General features: G+C 42.5%; 1 protein-coding gene across 5 annotated transcripts in view; it reads left to right on the top strand.

Annotated features, from left to right (window-relative positions):
• KALRN (kalirin RhoGEF kinase) overlaps positions 1–20,498 on the top strand; it is a 653,746-nt gene that overhangs the window by 418,299 nt on the left and 214,949 nt on the right. For all 5 annotated transcript variants that reach the window (XM_057696213.1, XM_057696214.1, XM_057696215.1 and 2 more), the window contains 3 exons: positions 10,844–10,913; positions 13,318–13,407; positions 17,503–17,595. In XM_057696213.1, coding sequence (XP_057552196.1) covers positions 10,844–10,913; positions 13,318–13,407; positions 17,503–17,595 — 253 coding nt within the window. The remainder of the gene's footprint in view (positions 1–10,843; positions 10,914–13,317; positions 13,408–17,502; positions 17,596–20,498) is intronic.

The raw sequence follows: 20,498 nt of genomic DNA, 5'->3' as shown, positions 1-20,498 counted from the left end.
TTTTTTTTTTGGCACACAGGCTTAGTTGCTCCGTGGCATGTGGGATCTTCCTGGAGCAGGGATCGAACCCATGTCCTCTGCATTGGCAGGCGGATTCTTAACCACTGCACCACCTAGGAAGCCCTCCTGGGTACTTCTTAATGGGAAGACCAGACACTTGTTTGCTCTTCAGGAATACTTTTCTGAAATGGTCACTTTTTAACCTGAAAATATCAAAAGGCTCTTTTTAACCCCAATTGCTTGCATCTTTTTACATTTATATTGAGTGCGACCTCACAGAGAAACAGACTCCTCGGATTTCTGGTGCATAGCTCAGGTTATCTGGCTGCACTCCAGAGAGAGAGTGAGGGAAAGGGGAAGGGAGGGAGGAAGATTGGGAGACAGAGACTGAGAGGCAGAGGGATCTCCATCCTGCATAACCACATTAGCTGAGTCACTAGGAAGTTAGTACCTAGACCAAGGGTAAATATGTTAAATATCTCAGCTAGTTAGTATTAATCCTTTTAAATGGTGTCACTTTGAAAAATGACAGTCAAGATTAGTTGTGTGTGTGTGATCTTTCTCTAGGACCTTTGTCTACATAGGTATTGAATGGAGAAATTCCCAAGTACTAAAACTTCTATAAAGAAGAACAATTCACTACGTAGAACTTAATACCTACAAGCAGTGATTTTAACACACATTGGAGGTTTAAGTGGAGTGATGCTTAGTTTTTACCCTCTGCTCTCCCTATTTTCTTACTGCATCTCTTTTCTATAGAACTAAATGTAGGGGTCATGAAACATCTACTCAAAAAACTGGATCCATTTCTGTTGCATTTTGCTAAGCATTCTGGGCACACTCAGATAAGGCAGTGTATCCCTCATCTACTGTTTGGTAGATCCCCCAAATGGTAATGGCTTTGTTGATGCTGTCTCCCTACTTTAACTGGCCTACAATGTGTGATGTGGGAACATCACTTATTTTCAGTTTGCCTTCTATTAGACTTTCAGCTTTGGTGAGGACAGCTGTTTGTTTACAATGCTCATCACCTTTGGTTAACTCCAAACTTTACTTTTTCCTTTTCAGTTATTGGAGATATGGCCATATGTGAGTTCAGGCAATAACATTTTTATAAAATCTCTGCTGTCAGGGAACAGAAGATCTTCCTGACCATCAAGTACAACCGTCTCCATTTACAGATAAGGACACTGAAACCCAGAGAGGGGCCAGTGACTTGCCCAATATGTGACATCTCCTTGTTGAAAGATTACGCGTAGCTTCCAGGGTCTGGGTCTCTCATGTCAGTCTCCCCTCCCTCCTCCCTCCCCCCCCCACCCCACCCCCCTCGACTCCATAGACCACCAGCTGGCACTGCCAAATCCGGTTGGCTTGATTCATATCTAACCAGCTTCCATGTGCATCCTCAAATTTGAGGAACACTTCAACCCATTTCTTCCATAGGTATGTCATCCAGGTCACACGCCCTTACAGTAATGACCTGAAATAAGTCAGGGTTGGAAAGGCAAGTAGGGGACCAACCACCAGGGCTGGATAACCCTTCTGCAAGCTCCTCCTCCAGACCCGGCCAGAAGCTAATAGATTTGGCCTCCGGCCACCACCCACTCCCCTCCCAGCCTGGTGTTCCCGGCCCGAGACTAAGGGAGCAGGGCCAGGGCTAAGTGGGACTGAGCTGGGACACTGGCCGGGCCCAGGGCAGCCTACAAGGGCACCAGTGGCCAGAGTCAGTCTGGAGCAAAGAGGATGGTGTGGGGGGAGGCAGGGAAAAGACAAGGTTGGGGAAATGAAGGGAGATGCCGGGAAACCACCGAACCAGGCCCACATTTCTGTGATCTTCCCAGAGTTCCAGCCTGGGGTCAGCCCTGTGCTGGTTTGGAGACGGAATCGGTACCCAGTGAGGACTCTAACCCAGGCTCTGCCCTCTGAATCCTGCGAGTCAGTGAGATATTGGTGATAAGGGTATAGGTGAGCACAAGTGCAGATCAAAGGGGCAAAGAAAACAGTCTCTGTTGGAGTAACAGGAAGGCTTCCCAGAGAAGGGGGCATTTGGGATGGAATTTAAATAGCAGGTGGGATTTGTGCAGCCAGGGACGACGCTCCCTTGGGTGATGGAGGAGAGTTTGAACACAGGTGCTCCCAGGGAGCAGAGTGGTGAAGTCTAGGAGGGAGGCCGAGAGGCAATGGGAGGAGTTTGCGAGTGAGTCTCAATCCTGGGCCAAGGATGGGGAGAGATCTGGCTGTCACACTTCCAGTTAGACTGTGTCTTGTCATGTCTGCTTCTGTGAGATTGAGGCTCAAGAGGGGAGAGGTGGTGGGTAGAGGTGGTGCGAGTCAGAAATGGTGGTGGAGGGAAGTACGAAGGAAGGGAGGAGAGACAGGGTGAGTGGGAAAGTGGGACAAAATACCTGGAGAGAGGAGAAGTGAGCACAGTGGATAGCCAGGGGGAAGAGGAGGTGGGGAGACGAAAGGGAGAGGAAGGGAGGGGAGAGGGCAGCATACAGAGGGAGGTGGCAGATCCACAGAGAGAGGAAGGGGGAGGGTCGAGGAGGAGAGGGAGGGAGGTGGACAAAGACCTAGACCTCCCTGCTTCCTGCTGCAGGCGGGAGTCAGCAAAGTGCTTTTCAAACAGTTTAGATCATGAACCAAAGGAAAATTATATATCATGTCCTGATACACGCATGCTTATACGTTATATGTGAGGAAAATTAAGTCCTCCAAAGTAGCACCCTCACTACATGTGCTGCACTCTGATATTTTCGATTAGGTTCCATTCTCCTTCCTTTTTAAAGCTGGTTTCCACCCACTAAATTGACTTTACAACCCCTTGAAACACAGAGGGTGGAGCTATAGCTACAAGGTGAGACGCTGGCTCCACCAAGTGGTGAGGAAAGTGATGTGCAGGCCACAGCCCCATCTGGAGGCCACAGGGCCAGGCTGCGGCTGTCCTCTCCTCTTTTGCCGCGCACACACACACGCACGCACGCACGCACGCGCACACACACACACCCCTTGCTTTAAAATATGTGTCTTCTGTGCTTTGTATGCTTCTTTCCCACTCCAAGAAAATCTTGTTCTCTTCTACTCCCTTGTTTTATAGACACTGGAGCTTACAAAGGTTCGTGACCTGCACAAACCAATTAGTAACACAGCCGAAAAATCCAAGGCTTCGTAACTCCCTAAGTCACACTGCTGTTTTCTTAATATTCAAATACCAAGCAAAGAGGAAGGGGAAGATTTGTGATTTTTCTTGGGCCCTAAACCCACACTCTAAGGGATAACTGAGGGCCTTTACACATCCATCAGAAGAGCCCTAAAAAAATTCAGCTGTGATTGTATCGCTGTTGTTTGTTTTTTCAGTAAGCCGTCAACACTGGTGCTGGTTATAGATACAGGGGAGTACCCAAAGCAAGACAGAATCTAAACATTCATTTGGGGGTGTCCAAGTCGTGTTCATTTCAGTTGTTCACACTAACTGCTTAGCGTACCTACATGCCTAGTTGCTAAATAGCATATCAATGGCTATGAATAACATTAAATGTGAGATTGTTATTTACTTTAACATTAAACTTATATTCATGCAATACTTTTTGATTCATCTGATCGTACAAGTTAAACAAAATTTGGAAATATTGGCAAAACATATTCAACAGGTAGCAGTGCAGTGAGATAAACTGCTGCTTGAGGTTGGAGGTGAGGGTGGGGCCTACGCTGAGTAGGAGCCCAGCCCTGCGCCCCTTTCCCTTTCATCTCTACCCTAAGCTGAACTTCCTGCCATAAAATGAAGGGACAGAGCCCGGTGATTTTCATGGCTCAGCCCAGGTGATCAAACTGTGCTGATTACACTGTTCTGTGAACAATCTGGCACCTTCCCTGGAGTGTGCATGGCTTTCCATTAGTCTAACAGCTGCTCAGTATGCCAGCCAGATATCCTGGCCTGCCGTCCAGAGCCTCTTCCAAGCTGGGCTCTGAATCTGTCTGGTCTCACTGATGGATCCCTTAGAAGCGATCCCTAGTGCCACGTGTATGAAAGCATTGGTAAGGGGTAGTGTCGTGGGCTGCCTGCAAGTGGTGAGCCTGACACCTTCCTCCCTGGCCTGCCTCCAGCTTTGTTTGTTTATGTCCCCTCCTCATTGTTCTTATCCACCCCACCCCCCCCCCAGTACCACAGCCCCCACTGCATTCCCCTTGCGCCAGCAAGTATGCACGCACGTGCACGAGACACACACACGCAAGGTCATCACATATCTTCCCCACATAAAGGTCCCGGTGAAGGACACACTTCTCCAGAAGCAGTAAGCATGCAGACTAAATTTACCTTTGGTGAGAATAACAAAATCAGAATGACTCAGGGTACCTTTGGAATGGTGCTGTTTCCATAGTACTTAATGATAAAGCTCGCAAAGCGTTTCTGTCAATAAATCCTAGAAGTTTCATTTCCCAGGATCCTGTCCAAAGCCAGAGGGAAGCATTTTCCTCATAAGGTAACTGCATAATGTGTTGCATTGGAATACTTTAATAATGACATTGCTTAAATCTTGACATTCCTTTTGTTATTGAAGTGTAGTTGCTATACACTATTATATGTTACAGGTGCACAATATAGTGATTCACAGCTTTAAAGGTTATAGTCCATGTGTAGTTATGATAAAATATGGGCTACATCCCCCGTGTTGTACAATACATCCTTGTAGCTTATTTTATACCTAATAGTGTGTATCTCTTACTCCCCTACCCCATATTGCCTACTCCCCTCCCCCCCACTGGTTACCACTGGTGTGTTCTCTTTATCTGTGAGTCTGCTTCTTTTCTGTTATCTTCACTAGTTTGTTGCATTTTTAAAATTCCACGTATAATTGATATCATATGGTATCTGAATCTTGACATTCATTTAAGTTTCATGCATTTCTGAAAGAACCTTAGACGTTCACACACCCACTTAAACTCCTTGCTGTGCTCATCCTCCCACAATATGTTATGTACTATTGTTGAAATGCTGAGGGCTAAGCTGTTGCTTTAGCACAGCTGAGGAGGAATATCCCATCATTTGTGAAGAGTATTGTGACCTCTTGTGCTTTAACTTAAACTTATCACATCTATTCAAAGTAGGTAGCATGATACTGATCAGACATATGTAACCTGTCATCTTCACAAGCTTCAAATTAAAAAGCAAAATAGAGTTTAATACTGCCACTTGCCTCCAATAGTTACACTGGATGGTAGTGCATATCTTACTCAAAGTTGTGAATTGATATGCCCACCCCAAGGTAAATAGCTTTTTTAATTCTTTGCTTTTTATTTAAAATTAAATCATATAGCGTCAGTATAGGCTCTGCCAACTGGAAGCACACTGAAATAGGGCAGTTGCCTTCAAAAGCTGATCTATGGAGTGGATGCATTAGAATTACCCAGGGAGCTTTGCTAAACAGCACAGATGCTCAGATCCCAACCTTAAAGCCAGTGCATAGACAGTGTGGGGACCACTAACTGAGGTTTTCCAAGCATGTTCCTTGAGACAGTCTGAGACTCCCCCCAAAAGTGTTCCACTTGCAAAGAAGTTTGGGAAGCACTGCATACTCTATCTACTTCAGAGGTTTATAATATGCCTCATTATATTATAGGATTTTGGAAGTCCTGCCATAAACAAACTAGTTTAGCCCAGCATTTCCCAAATTTAAATGATACGTGACCTTGAAATCCAATTTTTGCATAATACCCAATCAAGATTCTCCCAGGATATGGTTTAGGGGAAGGTAATCTATAGATTTTCCACCAGGGGCGTGGTGGGGAGAGCTCCCTAGGGATAACGCTCCGGGATTGGAGTTCACTAAGATTTGGAAGCCCTGATCCTGAAGAACTAATGTTTATTTAGTGCCTGCTATATGCCAGGCACTAGGTTGGGTTCTTTACCTTCGTGAGTTTATTAAATCTTCACAACATCCCCACAAGGTTATTTAAAGTTGAGAAAAATGAAACTTTGGAAGACCCCTTCACATCTGTGACTAGGTGTCAGCTCTGGTTTTTGACTTGACCTTGGTTGTGGGAAGAAAGGAAAGTGAGGCCTCAGATCAGGAGAAGGGTGGGCTAGTCGTGGCAGTTGCTGTTAAAACCTTCATTTTCTGGAAAGGCTTGAATTGTAGGAATGATATTCTGTGTACTTAATTCATTTTAAAGTGCTTTCATTTCTTGAGAATTTTCAAACAGAACGTCCACCCATAGGTTTTTGATACCTGCTGTTACCAAAAGTCGGGGTATTGCTCTATTTAAATTACCAGGATTTTAAATAAAATTCTAGCACCATCTTCAGCATCTATTATCAATTATCAACTCTGTAGGTATAATTACCACTGATTACTAAATCACCACTAATTACTAAAATTAACCTTAAGTGACCAGGCCACTGACCTTGGGTCATAAGTCAAAGAAAGAGGGAAACTCTCCCTGAGTCATCACAGAGTCCTTGCAACTTCTAAAGCGAGAATACAATTTTATATATTGTGTGGAATGTCATGATTCAGGCTGTTATTTCATTTATTTGCTCACTCTTAAAAGAGAAGGAGCTATATACCATGGGAGTCAGAGTGAAGGGACCAGAGTGAGATCCTGAGAGTAGGGAAGTGGAGGTTTCCTACAGCCAAGAGCATTTATCCTAGGTGCCCGGGGACTTCAGATTCTCCTCTTGCGTCTTCCAAGTACTCTTTTCCTGCTAGTCTTCCTTTCTTTAAAGCAGTTCATTTTCTTTCACCAGTCCTGTCCTAGAATAGCTCATCAGATTTTCTCCCCACCCCTCGCCAAACCATTCCAGCATCCACCTCCAGGCCCTGTTCAGCCCATCACAGCTCAGAGCTGGATCTCCAACCATTGCCTTCACGGAGATTATCCTGAAGGCCAATATGAGAAATGGCTATAAAGAATATCTCAGTACTTGAAAAACTACCTGTGAAGACTTTGTACCTTATATTATTTAGTATTCTCGTGGAAAAGAGCCACATAATAAATGTCTTTGAGAATTTAGTTCCAGAAATAAAAATTATATTAAAAATAGATTCATATTTTATTAATATACTAACATATTATGTACATATGGTGATGAGCCAGATTGCTTCTCTTTGCAACAAAAAAAGATGTTTTCTTTTTGGCCTTTCAGCATTATATAATTTTTTTCCTATTTCTAATTTAGAAGTCATATTAAATACATGTGTGTCACCTGCAGTTCTTCTAAGAGTAGCAATAAATATGATACTTGATTGATTTTTGAGCACTGCATGTTTGCACTTTGTAAGCCCAAATTGCGTTATAATCACTACTGTCCTACGATTCAGATCAGGATCCTCTAAAATTCAAGAGAAAGATGATTATCATCAAATGGGTACTACTAGGAGTCTTCAAAAAAATTTTAAGTGACTTTTGCTTATGGCTGAAGTGATACCCATTTGTTGTAGAAAATTTGAATGGCAGGTGGACAGAAAATATCATCTGTGATCCTATCAATCATTAGCACTTTGGCTTTCCAAATATGACTTGCCAAACATTTTTTAATTGCACATATATATTTCTTTTTTTAAGCTCCTTATTGGAATATAATTGCTTTACACTGTTGTGCCAGCTGTATTTATACATATACCCCCATATCCCCTCCCTCCCACGACTCCTTCCCGCCCTCCCTATCCCAGCCCTCTAAGTCGTCACCCATCATCGAGTTGCTCTCCCTGTGTTATGCAGCAGCTTCCCACTAGCTATCTGTTTTACATTTGGTGGTGTATATATGTCAGTGCTACTCTCTCACTTCGTCCCTCCTTCTCCTTCACCCCCACCCCCTCACCCCATGTCCTCAAGTCCGTATATATGTATTTCTTAAAACCAAAACCAACCTCTTTCTATGTCATTGAAGGGAGAACACAAAGAACATATATGTAGAATCCATAACCAATTGTAATTGTAATTATAATTGTAAGATGCTGCCAGAATTCTTGGACAGGAGGAATCAGGTAGTGTAAGTCAAATCAATAAAATATATTTGTGCCAGTGGTAGAGGTAAGTAATAGAATAATTCAGACCTACTTTATATCTTTTAATGTAATTTTTGAATTAATTTTAAAAATCAAAATTAAATGGTAAAGTATAGATTGAGAAGACCTACCCACCACTGTCTTCATTCACCCTGTTCCTTCACCTGGTTTCCTATGACTTTTTTAAAAATGTATTTGGTAGTAACTTTTTTAAAAATATATTTCTGTTGTTTCCAACCCACTTTTATTTCAAACAGTACTGTGGTGAATGCTTTTCCTTATAGTCATTTCACATATGTGCAAGTCTGTTTGCTCTTCTCTTTTCTTTATTGAGGTATAGTTGAGTACAGTAGTATATAACTTTCAGGTGTACAGCATGGTGATTCACGGTCTTTAAAGGTTATGGTCCATTTATAGTTGTAAAACATTGGCTGTATTCCCTATGTTGTACAGTATATCTTTGTAGCTTAATTTTTTTATACCTAGTAGTTTGGTTTGTATCTCTTAATCCCCTGTCCCTGTCTTGCCCCTCCCTCCTTTCCTCTGCCCACTGGTAACCACTAGCTTGTTCTCTATATCTGTGAGTCTGTTTCTTTTTCGTTACATTCACTAGTAGTTTGTTGTGTTTTTTCAGACTCTGCATATAAATGATATCATACAGTATTTGTCTTTGTCTGACTTCACTTAGCATAATGTTGCAAATGGCAAGATTTCATTCTTTTTATGTCTGAGGAGTATACCATTGTATATATATACCACACCTTCTTTCTCCATTCATCTCTTGGACACTTAGGTTGCTTCCATATCTTGGCAATTGTAAATAATGCTGCTCTGAACTTTGGGGTACATGTATCTTTTCAAATTAGTGTTTTTATTTTTTTCGGATATGTGCTCAGGAGTGGAATTGCTGGGTCATATGTGGTAGGTCTGTTTTTAGTTTTTTGAGACACCTCTGTACTGTTTTCCACAGTGGCTGCACCAATTTACATTCCCAGCAGCAGTGTAGGAGGGTTCCCTTTGCTCCACATCCTCGCCAACACGTGTTATTTGTGTTCCTTTGGGTGATGGCCATTCTGACTGCTGTGAGGTGATAATTCATTGTGGTTTTAATTTGCATTTCTCTCATGATTAATGATGTTGAGCATCTTTTCATGTGCCTGTTGGCCATGTGTATGTCTTCTTGGGGAAAATGTCCATTCAGGTCTTCTGCCCATCTTAAAATTACGTTGTTTATTTTTTTGATGTTGAGTTGTGTGAGCTGTCTATATATGTTGGATATTAACCCTGTATTGGTTATATCATTTGCAAATATTTTCTCCCATTCAGTAGTTTGTCTTTTGGTTTTGGGTAATGACTTTTTTCTAACCACTTCATTGAAGTACAATTGATGTAAAAAGCTGTACATATTTAGTATCACAACCTGATGCATTTGGGGATAACTATACAGCTGTGAAACCATCATCACCATCAAAATCATAGACATATTTATCACCTCCCAAAGTTTTCTTCCCTATTATTATTATGTAAGAACACAACATAAGGTCTACCCTCTTTGCAAATTTTAAGTATACAATACAGTGTTTTTAGCTATAGGTATTATGCTATATAGTAGATCTCCAGAACTTATCTTGCATAACTGAAATTGTACACTTTGACTGTTAGTTTCTTGAATTGGAAATGAGTATATATTCCTTACTTAGACAAAAGGCAGAATGTTAGATACATTCTTCCACACCTTGCTTTTTTACTTAACAGCCTTCCCTGGAGATCTTCCAAGTGAAAACATAAAAAGCTTTGCCATTTTTTATAACTATGTAGTATATGGTTCTGAGGAAGTACTGTAGTTCACTTTGTTATCTATAGACCATCTTTGCCATTATGAACAGTGCCACAATGAATATGCATGTATATACTTCATCTTACATATGTGTGACTACAACCGTAGGACATTTTCCAAAATTAAAATTGCAGAGGCAGGATAAGTACATTTTTTATTTTAATAGATATTATCAAATTGACCTGTGCAAAGATTATACCACCTTCCATCTCCATCAGAATGTTTTCCCACAGCCTCATAGTTATCTTTTATTTGAAAAACTTTGTGTGACTTTTAAAAAACAAATTCCATTCCAGTGATTCTGGCTTGAGTTTATATTCTCTGAGCTCAAACCAATAGTTTAATATACCAATTTGAAGTTGATGTAATCAACTCTTTATTATTTATTAACATAGAAAGGCAGATATCCATAATGGCAGATAATTCAGTACTAATTCAGTTCAGCTTTGAAATGTATTATGACTTTTCCCCATTAAATTTTCTTTCCTAACAATGTCAGCATTAGGAAACGTTAACTCAGTTTTTAGCACAAACTGGATACTGATGTAAAACATTGGAAAGAAGTCAGTGTAGGATTCAGAATTTTTCCACCTTACCTCCGGGATCATGATATTTATTTTGTTCTTTTGATACCTGTATCTGTATATTTTTAAATGTTACAACGTGCTTTGATTACTTGTGTAAAAAAAATAGTCATAGTTCCTGTTAAAATGAAATGCCCAACACAAGTATAATATTTCATTATTTTCAGCCTGAGAATTGTAAACCCTTAAGGGAAATGATATTAAGTAGTACTAATTAATCAATTAATACAAATTTTAATGAAATTAGTTCCAACATATTTAAAATTGCTCTTCACTACATAACGCTTAGAGAATGGAGAAGCCCCATGTAAATAATGGAGAGTGTACACGGTTGGGTTGACCTCAGGATAAGCCTCTGGTGGGGAGGGGGTCAGCAGTACAGAGATGTCTGATTCGGCCTTTCTCTCCCCTTGCAGCATCTTCCTCAAAGAGCTGGAGAAGTATGAGCAGCTGCCTGAGGATGTGGGACACTGCTTTGTTACCTGGGTAACCGACCTGAGCTTCTTCTCCTCCCACTGTCTCATGCTTTCCAGGAATGCAGATGGTACCAGATGGCATCACTGTTTGGTGCCTGAGCTAAGGATTAGTGTCACTGACATTCCAACACAGGACCAGGGGCTGTAGAGAGGGGCTGTGAGTAGATCTGAAAGAAGCAGCCTGTCCCTGAGGAGCAGAGCCCTCCTCGGCAAAGATCCTTAGATGTTGTGTCCAAGCTCCCCCTAAGTTCTCTAAAGACTTTCTAAAACTGAGATGTCAGGCGATTGGAACAAGACCACCACTCTTGGTAGAAGAACTACCCCAGCTCTATCCATGACTTGTTTTGTTTTTAACAGGATGAGGATTAGGGAATTGGAACTTTAGAAATCCACCAAAGCATTGTTTACATTTCTTCCTTACTAGAGAGCAGATTCCTTGGGTATCCATCCCAATTCTGACTTACAGGATGCATACCTAGTCATTCTTTCTTGGTGCTGTTGTCATGGTCCAAGTTAATGGGCTGAATGTACTAGGTTCTACTTATATAATCAGGAACATTAGTCTCCATTAGCATCTCCACACCACATTATCCTGAGTTCAGGTTCACGATGTGAGTGCCAACAACTCGCAGAAAGTCCACCTAGTACAATAAGTACAACTAAACCTGGAAGTCCTTCCCCAGGGCCAGGAGTTCTAATTTTCAACAGTTAACTAATTATAACTTCCACTCAAAATGGGCTAATTACTTTTCCAATGTCTTCACTATTTAGAGAGTTTGTGCTCTTAACAGTCCTATGGAATAGGCAGGGCTATGGTCATGTTTTATATTTTAAATGTGGAAACATTGCAAAGGAGCTAGGATGTTGACTAGTCCATTGACATGTAATTAATATAGATCATCCCACAACTCAAGACCCAAGTTACTTCCTTTTTCTGAAACCGTAACATTTGCTTCCTGACATACTTTCATTTCTTAAGGCAGTCTCAGGCTGCCATCTTATTTTGTGCTAATACATTTTCCACCTATAAATATGTGAGCCCATGCACAGTTCACATTGCGCTGATAAATAACTTATGATCCCTTGCACAGCCAATGTAAAGAAAAAATGAGACTGCCTATTAAGTGAAGGAATCTTTTTGGTATCTTGTTTCATACATTTTGTGGATTTGCCTTACCATCAACCATAAGTATCATTTATCAGCATCTCTTAGGGGTGGTGAATGCCTCCCAGGTAGTATATAAACCCTAAAATTGGTTTTAGAAAACCTTTAGTGATTGTATAAAATATGCGCATTTTGCCAAGAATTATCCCAAAGTGACTTTCTTAAGCCTTGTAATCTTAATTTATGAGTTTAGTGCAGGAGTAAAGGGTAGAAAGAGTTGTTTGCAATGTATTGAATGGCAACAGTTGTGACCAAGAAGCCTGAAGTCAGCTGGCCTGGGCTCCACCACTTTCTAACTATGGAAATTTAAAGTGACTTAACCAACCTTATGCCACAATTTTCACATCTGTAAAATGGGGATGATTATAATAGAACTCAGCACATAGGGTTCTCATAAGGATCAAATGAATTATATATAAAAAGCACTTGGAAAAGTGCTGGCAGAAATGAAACCTGCTATAATTAATGCATAGCTAGGCTGCTTTCTTAGAAGAGGACATCCCCAGCGTTGTGTAGGCACCAGGATGGGGAGCATTTCACAGATGGGAAAAGTGCTTGGTGGCTAAAGTACACACACCTTTCCTAGTGAAAGGCTGTGAAGCACTAACCCAGAGGATCCCAAAGACATAAGAAGTGAATTTTCACCAAACCTTAAGATTCTTGGCTTGAAGTAGCAGTCTGGTTAGGCCTTATTGTTCAGACCCTGCCCCAAAGGGCCACCCTGCTTTCCTTTTCCCCCATCATTGCTGCTGGGAAGTGGGGGATGGTGGCATAGGCGCTTGATGTTCCCTACAAACTGCCCCCAACGGAGACATTTGGAGTACGAGCAGATCTCCCTCCGGGATCACACTTCATTTTCATTCTTTGACTTCCGTTTTTAGAGCAAATGCTGTCATTTTTCAAGATGAGAAGCACAATTGTAGGTAATCCAAAAGGGGGGATAATCTCTCAGTAAGTTCTGTCCAGCTTCAAGATACACGATGATATCTGAATTGGTTTTTCTAATTCTGTCTGGCGCAGACTAGTATTAAAACTAGCTCCCTTGCAGCAGGCTTTCTTCCTCTGCTGATAGGGAAAGAGCATCCCCAAGTTTGTTAGGGGAGCACAGGCTCGATGAGCCCAGGACATCTACTGCAGAGAATTCTGTGGTGTGCGGTATCTGCGGGTTTCACTGCACGGGCCTTGCTGGCACAGCTGACAGAGGGAGCAACTAATGGGTGCTGATCTATTATTGTCCTTGTTTTTTCAGGCAGACAAATTTCAGATGTACGTCACCTACTGTAAAAACAAGCCTGATTCCAACCAGCTGATCCTGGAGCATGCAGGCACCTTCTTTGATGTAAGCTATGAATTTCCATTCTTGAGGCACTGATGAGCAGGTGGAAATGCTTCTCTACTTTGAGATCATGGGTTTTTAGCTATCCTTTGGCCCTCATTTTTCTTTACTGCCCCCTCCACCTCCACCCCGTAACCTCTGTCTCACGGAGAAAACATGGAGAAAAACAAAAGCAGTGGTTATCTTTTGTTTTACTCCATCCCACCTCCACTGCTGTGGTCTCAGATAAGGCACGTTTGCCGCCACACCGCATCCAGCTGGCCATAAACCTCACGTGCGGGGAAGGCGCACTGGGACGCCGGTGCGGCTTCAGATGTTCCGCTTCCACTGCACATACAGCTCCTCACACATGGGTCTCTCAAGGTGTGACCTCAGCCCAGCCACAGCAGTATCACCTGAGAACTTGTTAGAAATGCGTATTTTGGACCCCACTCTAGATCTGTTGAATCAGAATCCCGGGGCTGGAGCCCAACAATCTGAGTTTTAAGGAGCCCTCCAGGTGACTGATACCCACTCGAGTTTGAGAGTCACTAACTACTCTCTTGCAATTGTTTCAACCTTGGCTGCACATTGGAATTACCCAGGGAGCTTTGAAAAATACTGATTCTGGTCCCAGCCCTGATTTTGATATGATCGGCCTGGGTTTGGCCTGGGCGTTGAGAGTTGTAAACGTTTCCAGGTGAGAGTAACGTGCAGCCAGGGTTGAGCACCTGTGCTGCAGTGAAAGCCAAGAGAAGACTCAGAGCCAATGTGCCTTGTCCAGTCCTCTGGTTTTGGGTGAGGATGCAATTCTGTTGGTGAAGGATGGTGCATATGGCGCTGGTCCCCAGAGAGTGGCAGAATCAAACAGGTCACTGCAGGATGCACGGGAAGAACAGAGAGAGAAAAGAAATGAGAATAAAAAGTGAACTTCAGTGAGAAATCGGTGGTAGCAGTGAGAGCCATTCTGGTAGTCACATCAGAAGTGACAAACACTTGAAATTCAGAACATTTTAATGTCTATCAGTCTGAGTGTCTGCCTACCTCATTCCATCTATAAATCTTTGAATGTCTACTGTATGCAAGATAGTGTGTGAGGCCCCATGGGAGTCAGACATTCAAACATGGTTCCTGTACTCAAGTTTACAAAAGAAATCTTCTCTGAGCATCTTTCTAGCCTGACTTGCTGTAACGGAAATGATTCTACAGACGTCTGATTGCTCAGTGAAGGAATGACACTTGAATGGGTGAAAGCCAGGCAAAAGAAAACATACATGATTTTTAAAAATGGAGTATTACTGTGGAAATGGTCCCAAAGTGGAATTTCTGAGGTTATATTTGTTTAAACAGAAAACCCAAGAAAAGTCCTTCTCTAACTTGGTATCAGAATTTATTGGATACCATCTGGGATGCCCTATACCCCTATTATCTCTGCTTAATAATGTATTTCTCTTAAGATGTTTCTAGTTATTTATCAAAAATGTCCAGAAGGGTCAGACTGTGTCCTGTCTTCCACTTCACATTTTCCTGAATATACATGTTCTGTGCTCTGAGCAGGTCGCAGACTCCTGCATCCTTATCCTTGCTCACACTGCTCTCCCTGCCTAGCATGATTGTGAGCTCTCTGCACACACAGGCGCGCGTGCACACAGGTGCGTGCACAGAGGCACACACAGACACCCTGAGAAGTCTTCGTATCCTTTAAAGGTCACATGTTGCTTCCTGCGTGAATCCTTGGCTTTCACTCTGTATACTTTGTGTCTCTCCAAGGCATTTGTAACAGTCTGCCTTTTGGCAGGCAACAGTGGACCTTTCTGTTACATACACCTCCCCGACCTGTGAGCCCCTGGAGGTTGACTAATGGTTTGCCTGGTTCATTTTGTACATGTTACAGTGTCTGGGCTGAAGTGTATTTTTCTCTAGTCCTACATTCCTCATATCCCTGTTTCTAGCCAGTTTCTAGGCTTTGACTTGTAAGTCAGATATACCCCAGATTTCACACCCTACCCCCCATTGCCAACATCGTGCCTGATGAGCCTCTGCGCTAGTTGGGGAGGCCAATGGAAGCCAGAAAAGCAGCCCAGCAGGAGTTGCTGGAGCTTGGCCTGGAGGTGAGGAGGGAAAGCAGTAAACTTTCCTGATTGTTCCCAAAGCACTCCAGAAAGCATCAGCTTTTTAGCTTTTCCCCTTCCATCAGAAGGTTTCCCTAAATTCTATACTTAGAAACCATCTACTTTAGGCCCTCCTATAAGAAAGAAACCCCCAATAAAGACAGTCTTATTATCCATAACTGTAAAGAGAGTACAGAAAATTCAAGTCCAAGAAAAGCCCACACATTGACATGATCCAGAATTTTCTACCCCAGACGTGGAAAGTGTAAGGCTGTGGTGTCTGGTGCCGTGTTGATTACTAAGCTTGGTTGGGCTGACCCAGCCGCTGGAGGCCACCCCTTCCTCACTCTCCACGTGCAGCCTTCCCAGAACTGGCATCTCGTCAGAGAGGGAAGCCTGTCAGAGGTGCGTTATTGCCTGTGTTCTCCAGCCAGAGTCCCCGAGTAAACTCACAATGTTCTTTTGCCCAAATAGGGTAAAGCTGCTGGCTGTTTTGCCCATTTTCCTTGAACAAGTCCTGCTATAACTACACACCTCTACGGAAGAGGCAAATGAGTGAGAAAATTTCTGCTTTCTGGGTTAGTTGGCAGAAAATGAAATTTTTTTTAGTTATTATTATTCCCTCTTCTTCACCCTCCTTCATAGCTGCATAGTAGGTGCTATCTTGTCGAGCTTTAATGTGCTTCTTGTAATCCTCCTGGTGCCTTGTTCTCACTAATCTCCGTTTTTGGCAAGCTCCCACGTTACACACCTGGAGATATAGACGTATATTATACATCTATGGAAAGGGTACGATTTAATTGTTCTGGTATATTCACAGACATGTACAGTTGTCCCCACGGTCAATTTTAGAACATTTTCATCACCTCAAAAAGCAACCCCACACCCTTTAGCTATCACCCCTCCACTTTATCCTCCTGCCTACTCCCCCAGCCCTAAGCAATCAATGATCTATTTTCTGTCTCTACAGATTTTCCTATTGTGGACATTCTGTAAAAAATGGAATGACGTGTTCTTTTGTGACTGATTTCTTTCACTTGACATAAAGTTTTTAAGGTTCATCTATGCTGTAGCATGTCTCAGTATTTCATTCCTTTTTATGGCCAAATAATATTCCATTGTATGACTGTAATACATTTTGTTTTTTCATTCATCAATTGATGGACATTTGGGTTGTGTCCACCTTTTCACTACTCTCAATAATACTGCTATGGGGACTTCCCCAGCTGTCCAGTGGTTAAGCCTCCATGCTTCCACTGCAAGGGGCACAGGTTCAATCCCTGGTCAGGGAGCTAAGATCCTACGTGCTATGCATGGTGCAGCCAAAACAAAAACAAAAACAAACAAAAAAAACACCTGATAAAAAAATTTTTTTTAAATACTGCTATGAACGTTTTGTAGAAGTTTTTTGTGTGGACATATGTTTTGATTTTTCTCAGGTATATATGTAGGAGTGGAATTGCGATATCATATGGTACTTCTGTGTTTACACACTTGGACTTTTGCAGTAACCTCCGAACTGGTCTCTCTCTCTCTGTTTCCCAGCCTCCTCCCTCTGTGTTGCTATTAGGTTTATATTAATCTTTCTGAAAAATTGCTTTCTCCGTGTTTTTCTTCTGTTTAAGATCTACAATACTTCACCCCTGAGAAGCTCACCATCAAATCCTAATGCATTCTTCTAGCTCCACCCCATCAATGGCCTACATCCACCTTGCTTACCTAACTGTATTTTCAGTTTTTCTAGAATCTAGGTGTAATCCTCTGTACTGTCAGGCATGGTCCTCAGTATCATCTAAAGACACGATGATTATTTCCTGTGTGTTCTGGTGTATATGGTTTTCCCTTTATAGAGTGCCATTCCTCCTCCTTTCCCCATCAGAGAATAGCTTCTCATAGTTGTCTATCCTTTTTTCTTTTCTCCTCTCTCCTTAACCCCACCACCTCCTCCCAGAACACATATGTACACATGTCCCTCTGTGTCTAATGGTGCCCGTTTTGATCCCTGTAGGAGATACAGCAGAGGCATGGTCTGGCCAACTCTATCTCTTCCTACCTAATCAAGCCCGTTCAGAGGATCACCAAGTACCAGCTGCTTCTGAAGGTACGCCCCTCCCCGCTATGTCATCCCAACTGCACTGCTGACCAGGCCCAGGGAGTCCCAGCTTTGCCCAAGGATGGGAAAGCTTCTACCTGAAGACCTTTCCCCTACCTGGAGCAGAACTTCAGAGATGAACCCACACTGGCACTGCCAGCTCCAGACTGCACATTCTATCCCATGAAATTCCAAATGCTTGTTTGGGGGGAACGAGGAGAAATGCGAGCAGGAATGGATCGTGACTGTTTTCACATGCACCTACCACCGCACAGCTTTGAGGGACTGCCACCCCAGGCAGTAGCTGGCACACAGAGCCTCTCCTGTCCTTCCCTTTCGAGCAGATTCCTTCTGGTGGCCCCTGCTTCCGATGGGACCCAGAGTCAAGGTCTTAGGGGCAGTGCCAGTCTACATGGGCAGTGGAGGCCCAGGGCAGCACCTACCATTGCCTTAATCTTCATGTTTGTCAAGACTGGGAGGTTTTTAGAGGAACTAGTTAAAAAGTACATATTAACATGGTAAAACACGATACATGTAAAACACAATGACACTCTGTATCTGTAGGATGCCATCTGTTAGGAGTTCTTCTGGAGCCAAACAAGAGATTTGCGTTTTCTCCAAAATCTTTTCTTTAAAAGTCAAATAATCAAATTATGTAAAATACTAAGTGATTTGGGCTGATTCTTCTCAGAGAAGGTTACACTGACAGTCTGAAAATACGGCATTTCCTCACAGAAAGCCTTGGAAATCCATATCACAGGCAGTTATATAACCCGCATCTACATTAATTCTTAACGTGTAAAGGTGGAGTTTTCCCTAAATTTGACTATTTTGCTGGTCGCTCCTCAAATACAAAAGAAAAAGGATAGTGAAAGGCATATCATAAGTAGTATAGTTCCAGAGAAAATCTGATGAACTTGAGCTCTATGAGATGCTTGCTGAACCTCATGTTCTAGCTGCTTCACTAAAGCTGAAAACCAGTCTAATTTCAAATCTAGATTCTAGTCACGATGGAGTGTGCCCCCCTTTCCAGTCTGTAGGGTCTTCCTGACTCAGCACTTGTGGTTCTATAGTGAGGGCGGGGGGCAGCAGTGAGCCATGCCCTCACCTCTCTCTTCTCCCCTCCGGGTTTGCTGGGCCCTGCACCATCCTTCCCCTTGAGCCTCCTCCTTCACACCTTCTCCTTCCTCGACTCCGGGAAGAGATGATGGGCTTTACTTCCAGGCACTCCAGTCCCGCAGCCCTGCAGGAATGACTTAGAGAATCACCGCAGGGCATCACACCCTGGGCCTCTACTGAGGACTAGTCAGAAACAACTGTGGGCAGAATGTCACAGCTGCTTGGGCAGAACTGTTTTTGAAGATGCCATCCTGTCTGTTTTTACAGTGTCTTGTATAAAGACTCACAGAAATTCTCCTAAGATCTCAGAGTAGAGTGTGTGCGGGGGGAGGGGGGTTCTCTCCTGAAAAATTGGTGCACTTCCTACCTTTAAATCACAAGAGCTTGAGGTCCTTCTTTGCCTTTGACTGTCAGCATCCAGTTTTGTGGTTAGTTACAGGAGTTTCTCCTTAGCCCAGATTTCTGTGTGTAATTATCCTCTCCTTCCCTAGCCCACTTGATGCGTGACCCTTCTAAATGATTTTTCTTGTGCCAGAAGATTTTTTAAAATTTATTTTTGTGTTTTTCAAATTTGTATCCCAAAGCCCTTTCAGGAATTGATAGGGTTGTGAATTAAAACAAAACAAAACAAGACAAAACTGACTTGCCCATCCACACTACCAGGGTCTTAAATTAATTAAGATGCAATTCTCAAAGAAATAGAGCTTTTCACCTCTCCCTATTCACCTCTCCCTATTAATCCCATAAGGCTGAAGTTCCTAGGATGAATTTTGTGATATGGACAAGGGAAGGAAGTGGGGGTGTGGTGGGGCTGCCCTGTGTTTTGCTCTAGGCAGATGGAGGGGTGGGCTGTGGGCTTTCATTCTGTAATTGGATGTTTTAGGAAGAGAGGACTGTGCAGATAATTAAGAAGGAAGACAGTAAAGTAGGGAGAATTTGTTGTAGAGACATTGTAAAATTATTTGGAGAAAAAAAGATAAATTTGACCTCTTTTAAGTGTGCTGGTAGCAGAGTGCTTGCTGAGTAAAAGAAAAATAGTTTGCTGAGCTTTTACTATAAATAAATAATATAGGATTTATTTTCTCATTAAAGTCAGTTTTATTCCGAGTAAATTAATATTTAATTATCAGTATCCTCTGGGGTTCCTCCGTTTAGGTGTTGCATGAAAGTGAAAATCAGAGTGTTCAGTATTCTCCGTGTAAATCTGCTACAGCTGTCCTTTTGGAGTCTAAGTTAAATGTGCAGCCTTTTCCTTATCGTAAACTATAGCATGGATGTGAGGAAAACTCATTGGTTTTGCTGATTGATTGGAGGACTTGCCAAATTGCTTTGGGAGGTTAAACTAATTGGTGTTTTCTGTTGCAAGCTGAAGCGTATTTCTTATTTCTCTCTTATGTTCTGCCTAGAAGTTCCTTTGATGTTGTATGAGAACAGGTTAGGAGGGTTAAAATTAGGAAAGGGATGAGAAGAATCAGAGAACTTCAGGTTGGCAGATACAAATGCAGCTTTCTGAACAATGATGCTGTTATACTGACTGGAACCAAGGACAGAGCTGAGAACTGATTATGTCTACCTCCCAGGCATGTGCTCTGGGCACTTCACCCCTTCTTTGGATACTCAGAGCTCCCTTCTTCATATAGGAATGTATCCAAGATAACACAAAGGCTTGGGTTTTCATATCAGATGCTCACCAATCAGATATCTTACCAAGTGTAAAGCTTTACTAATAATTTCGAAGATACAAATAATCCTAAGAGAAAGGTAAAACAGAGAGAAGATCACCAATAGATCCA

Source organism: Hippopotamus amphibius, chromosome 10 (genome assembly GCF_030028045.1).
Source record: "Hippopotamus amphibius kiboko isolate mHipAmp2 chromosome 10, mHipAmp2.hap2, whole genome shotgun sequence".
Lineage (NCBI taxonomy): Eukaryota > Metazoa > Chordata > Mammalia > Artiodactyla > Hippopotamidae > Hippopotamus > Hippopotamus amphibius.
This window is presented reverse-complemented; position numbering and strand designations above follow the sequence as displayed.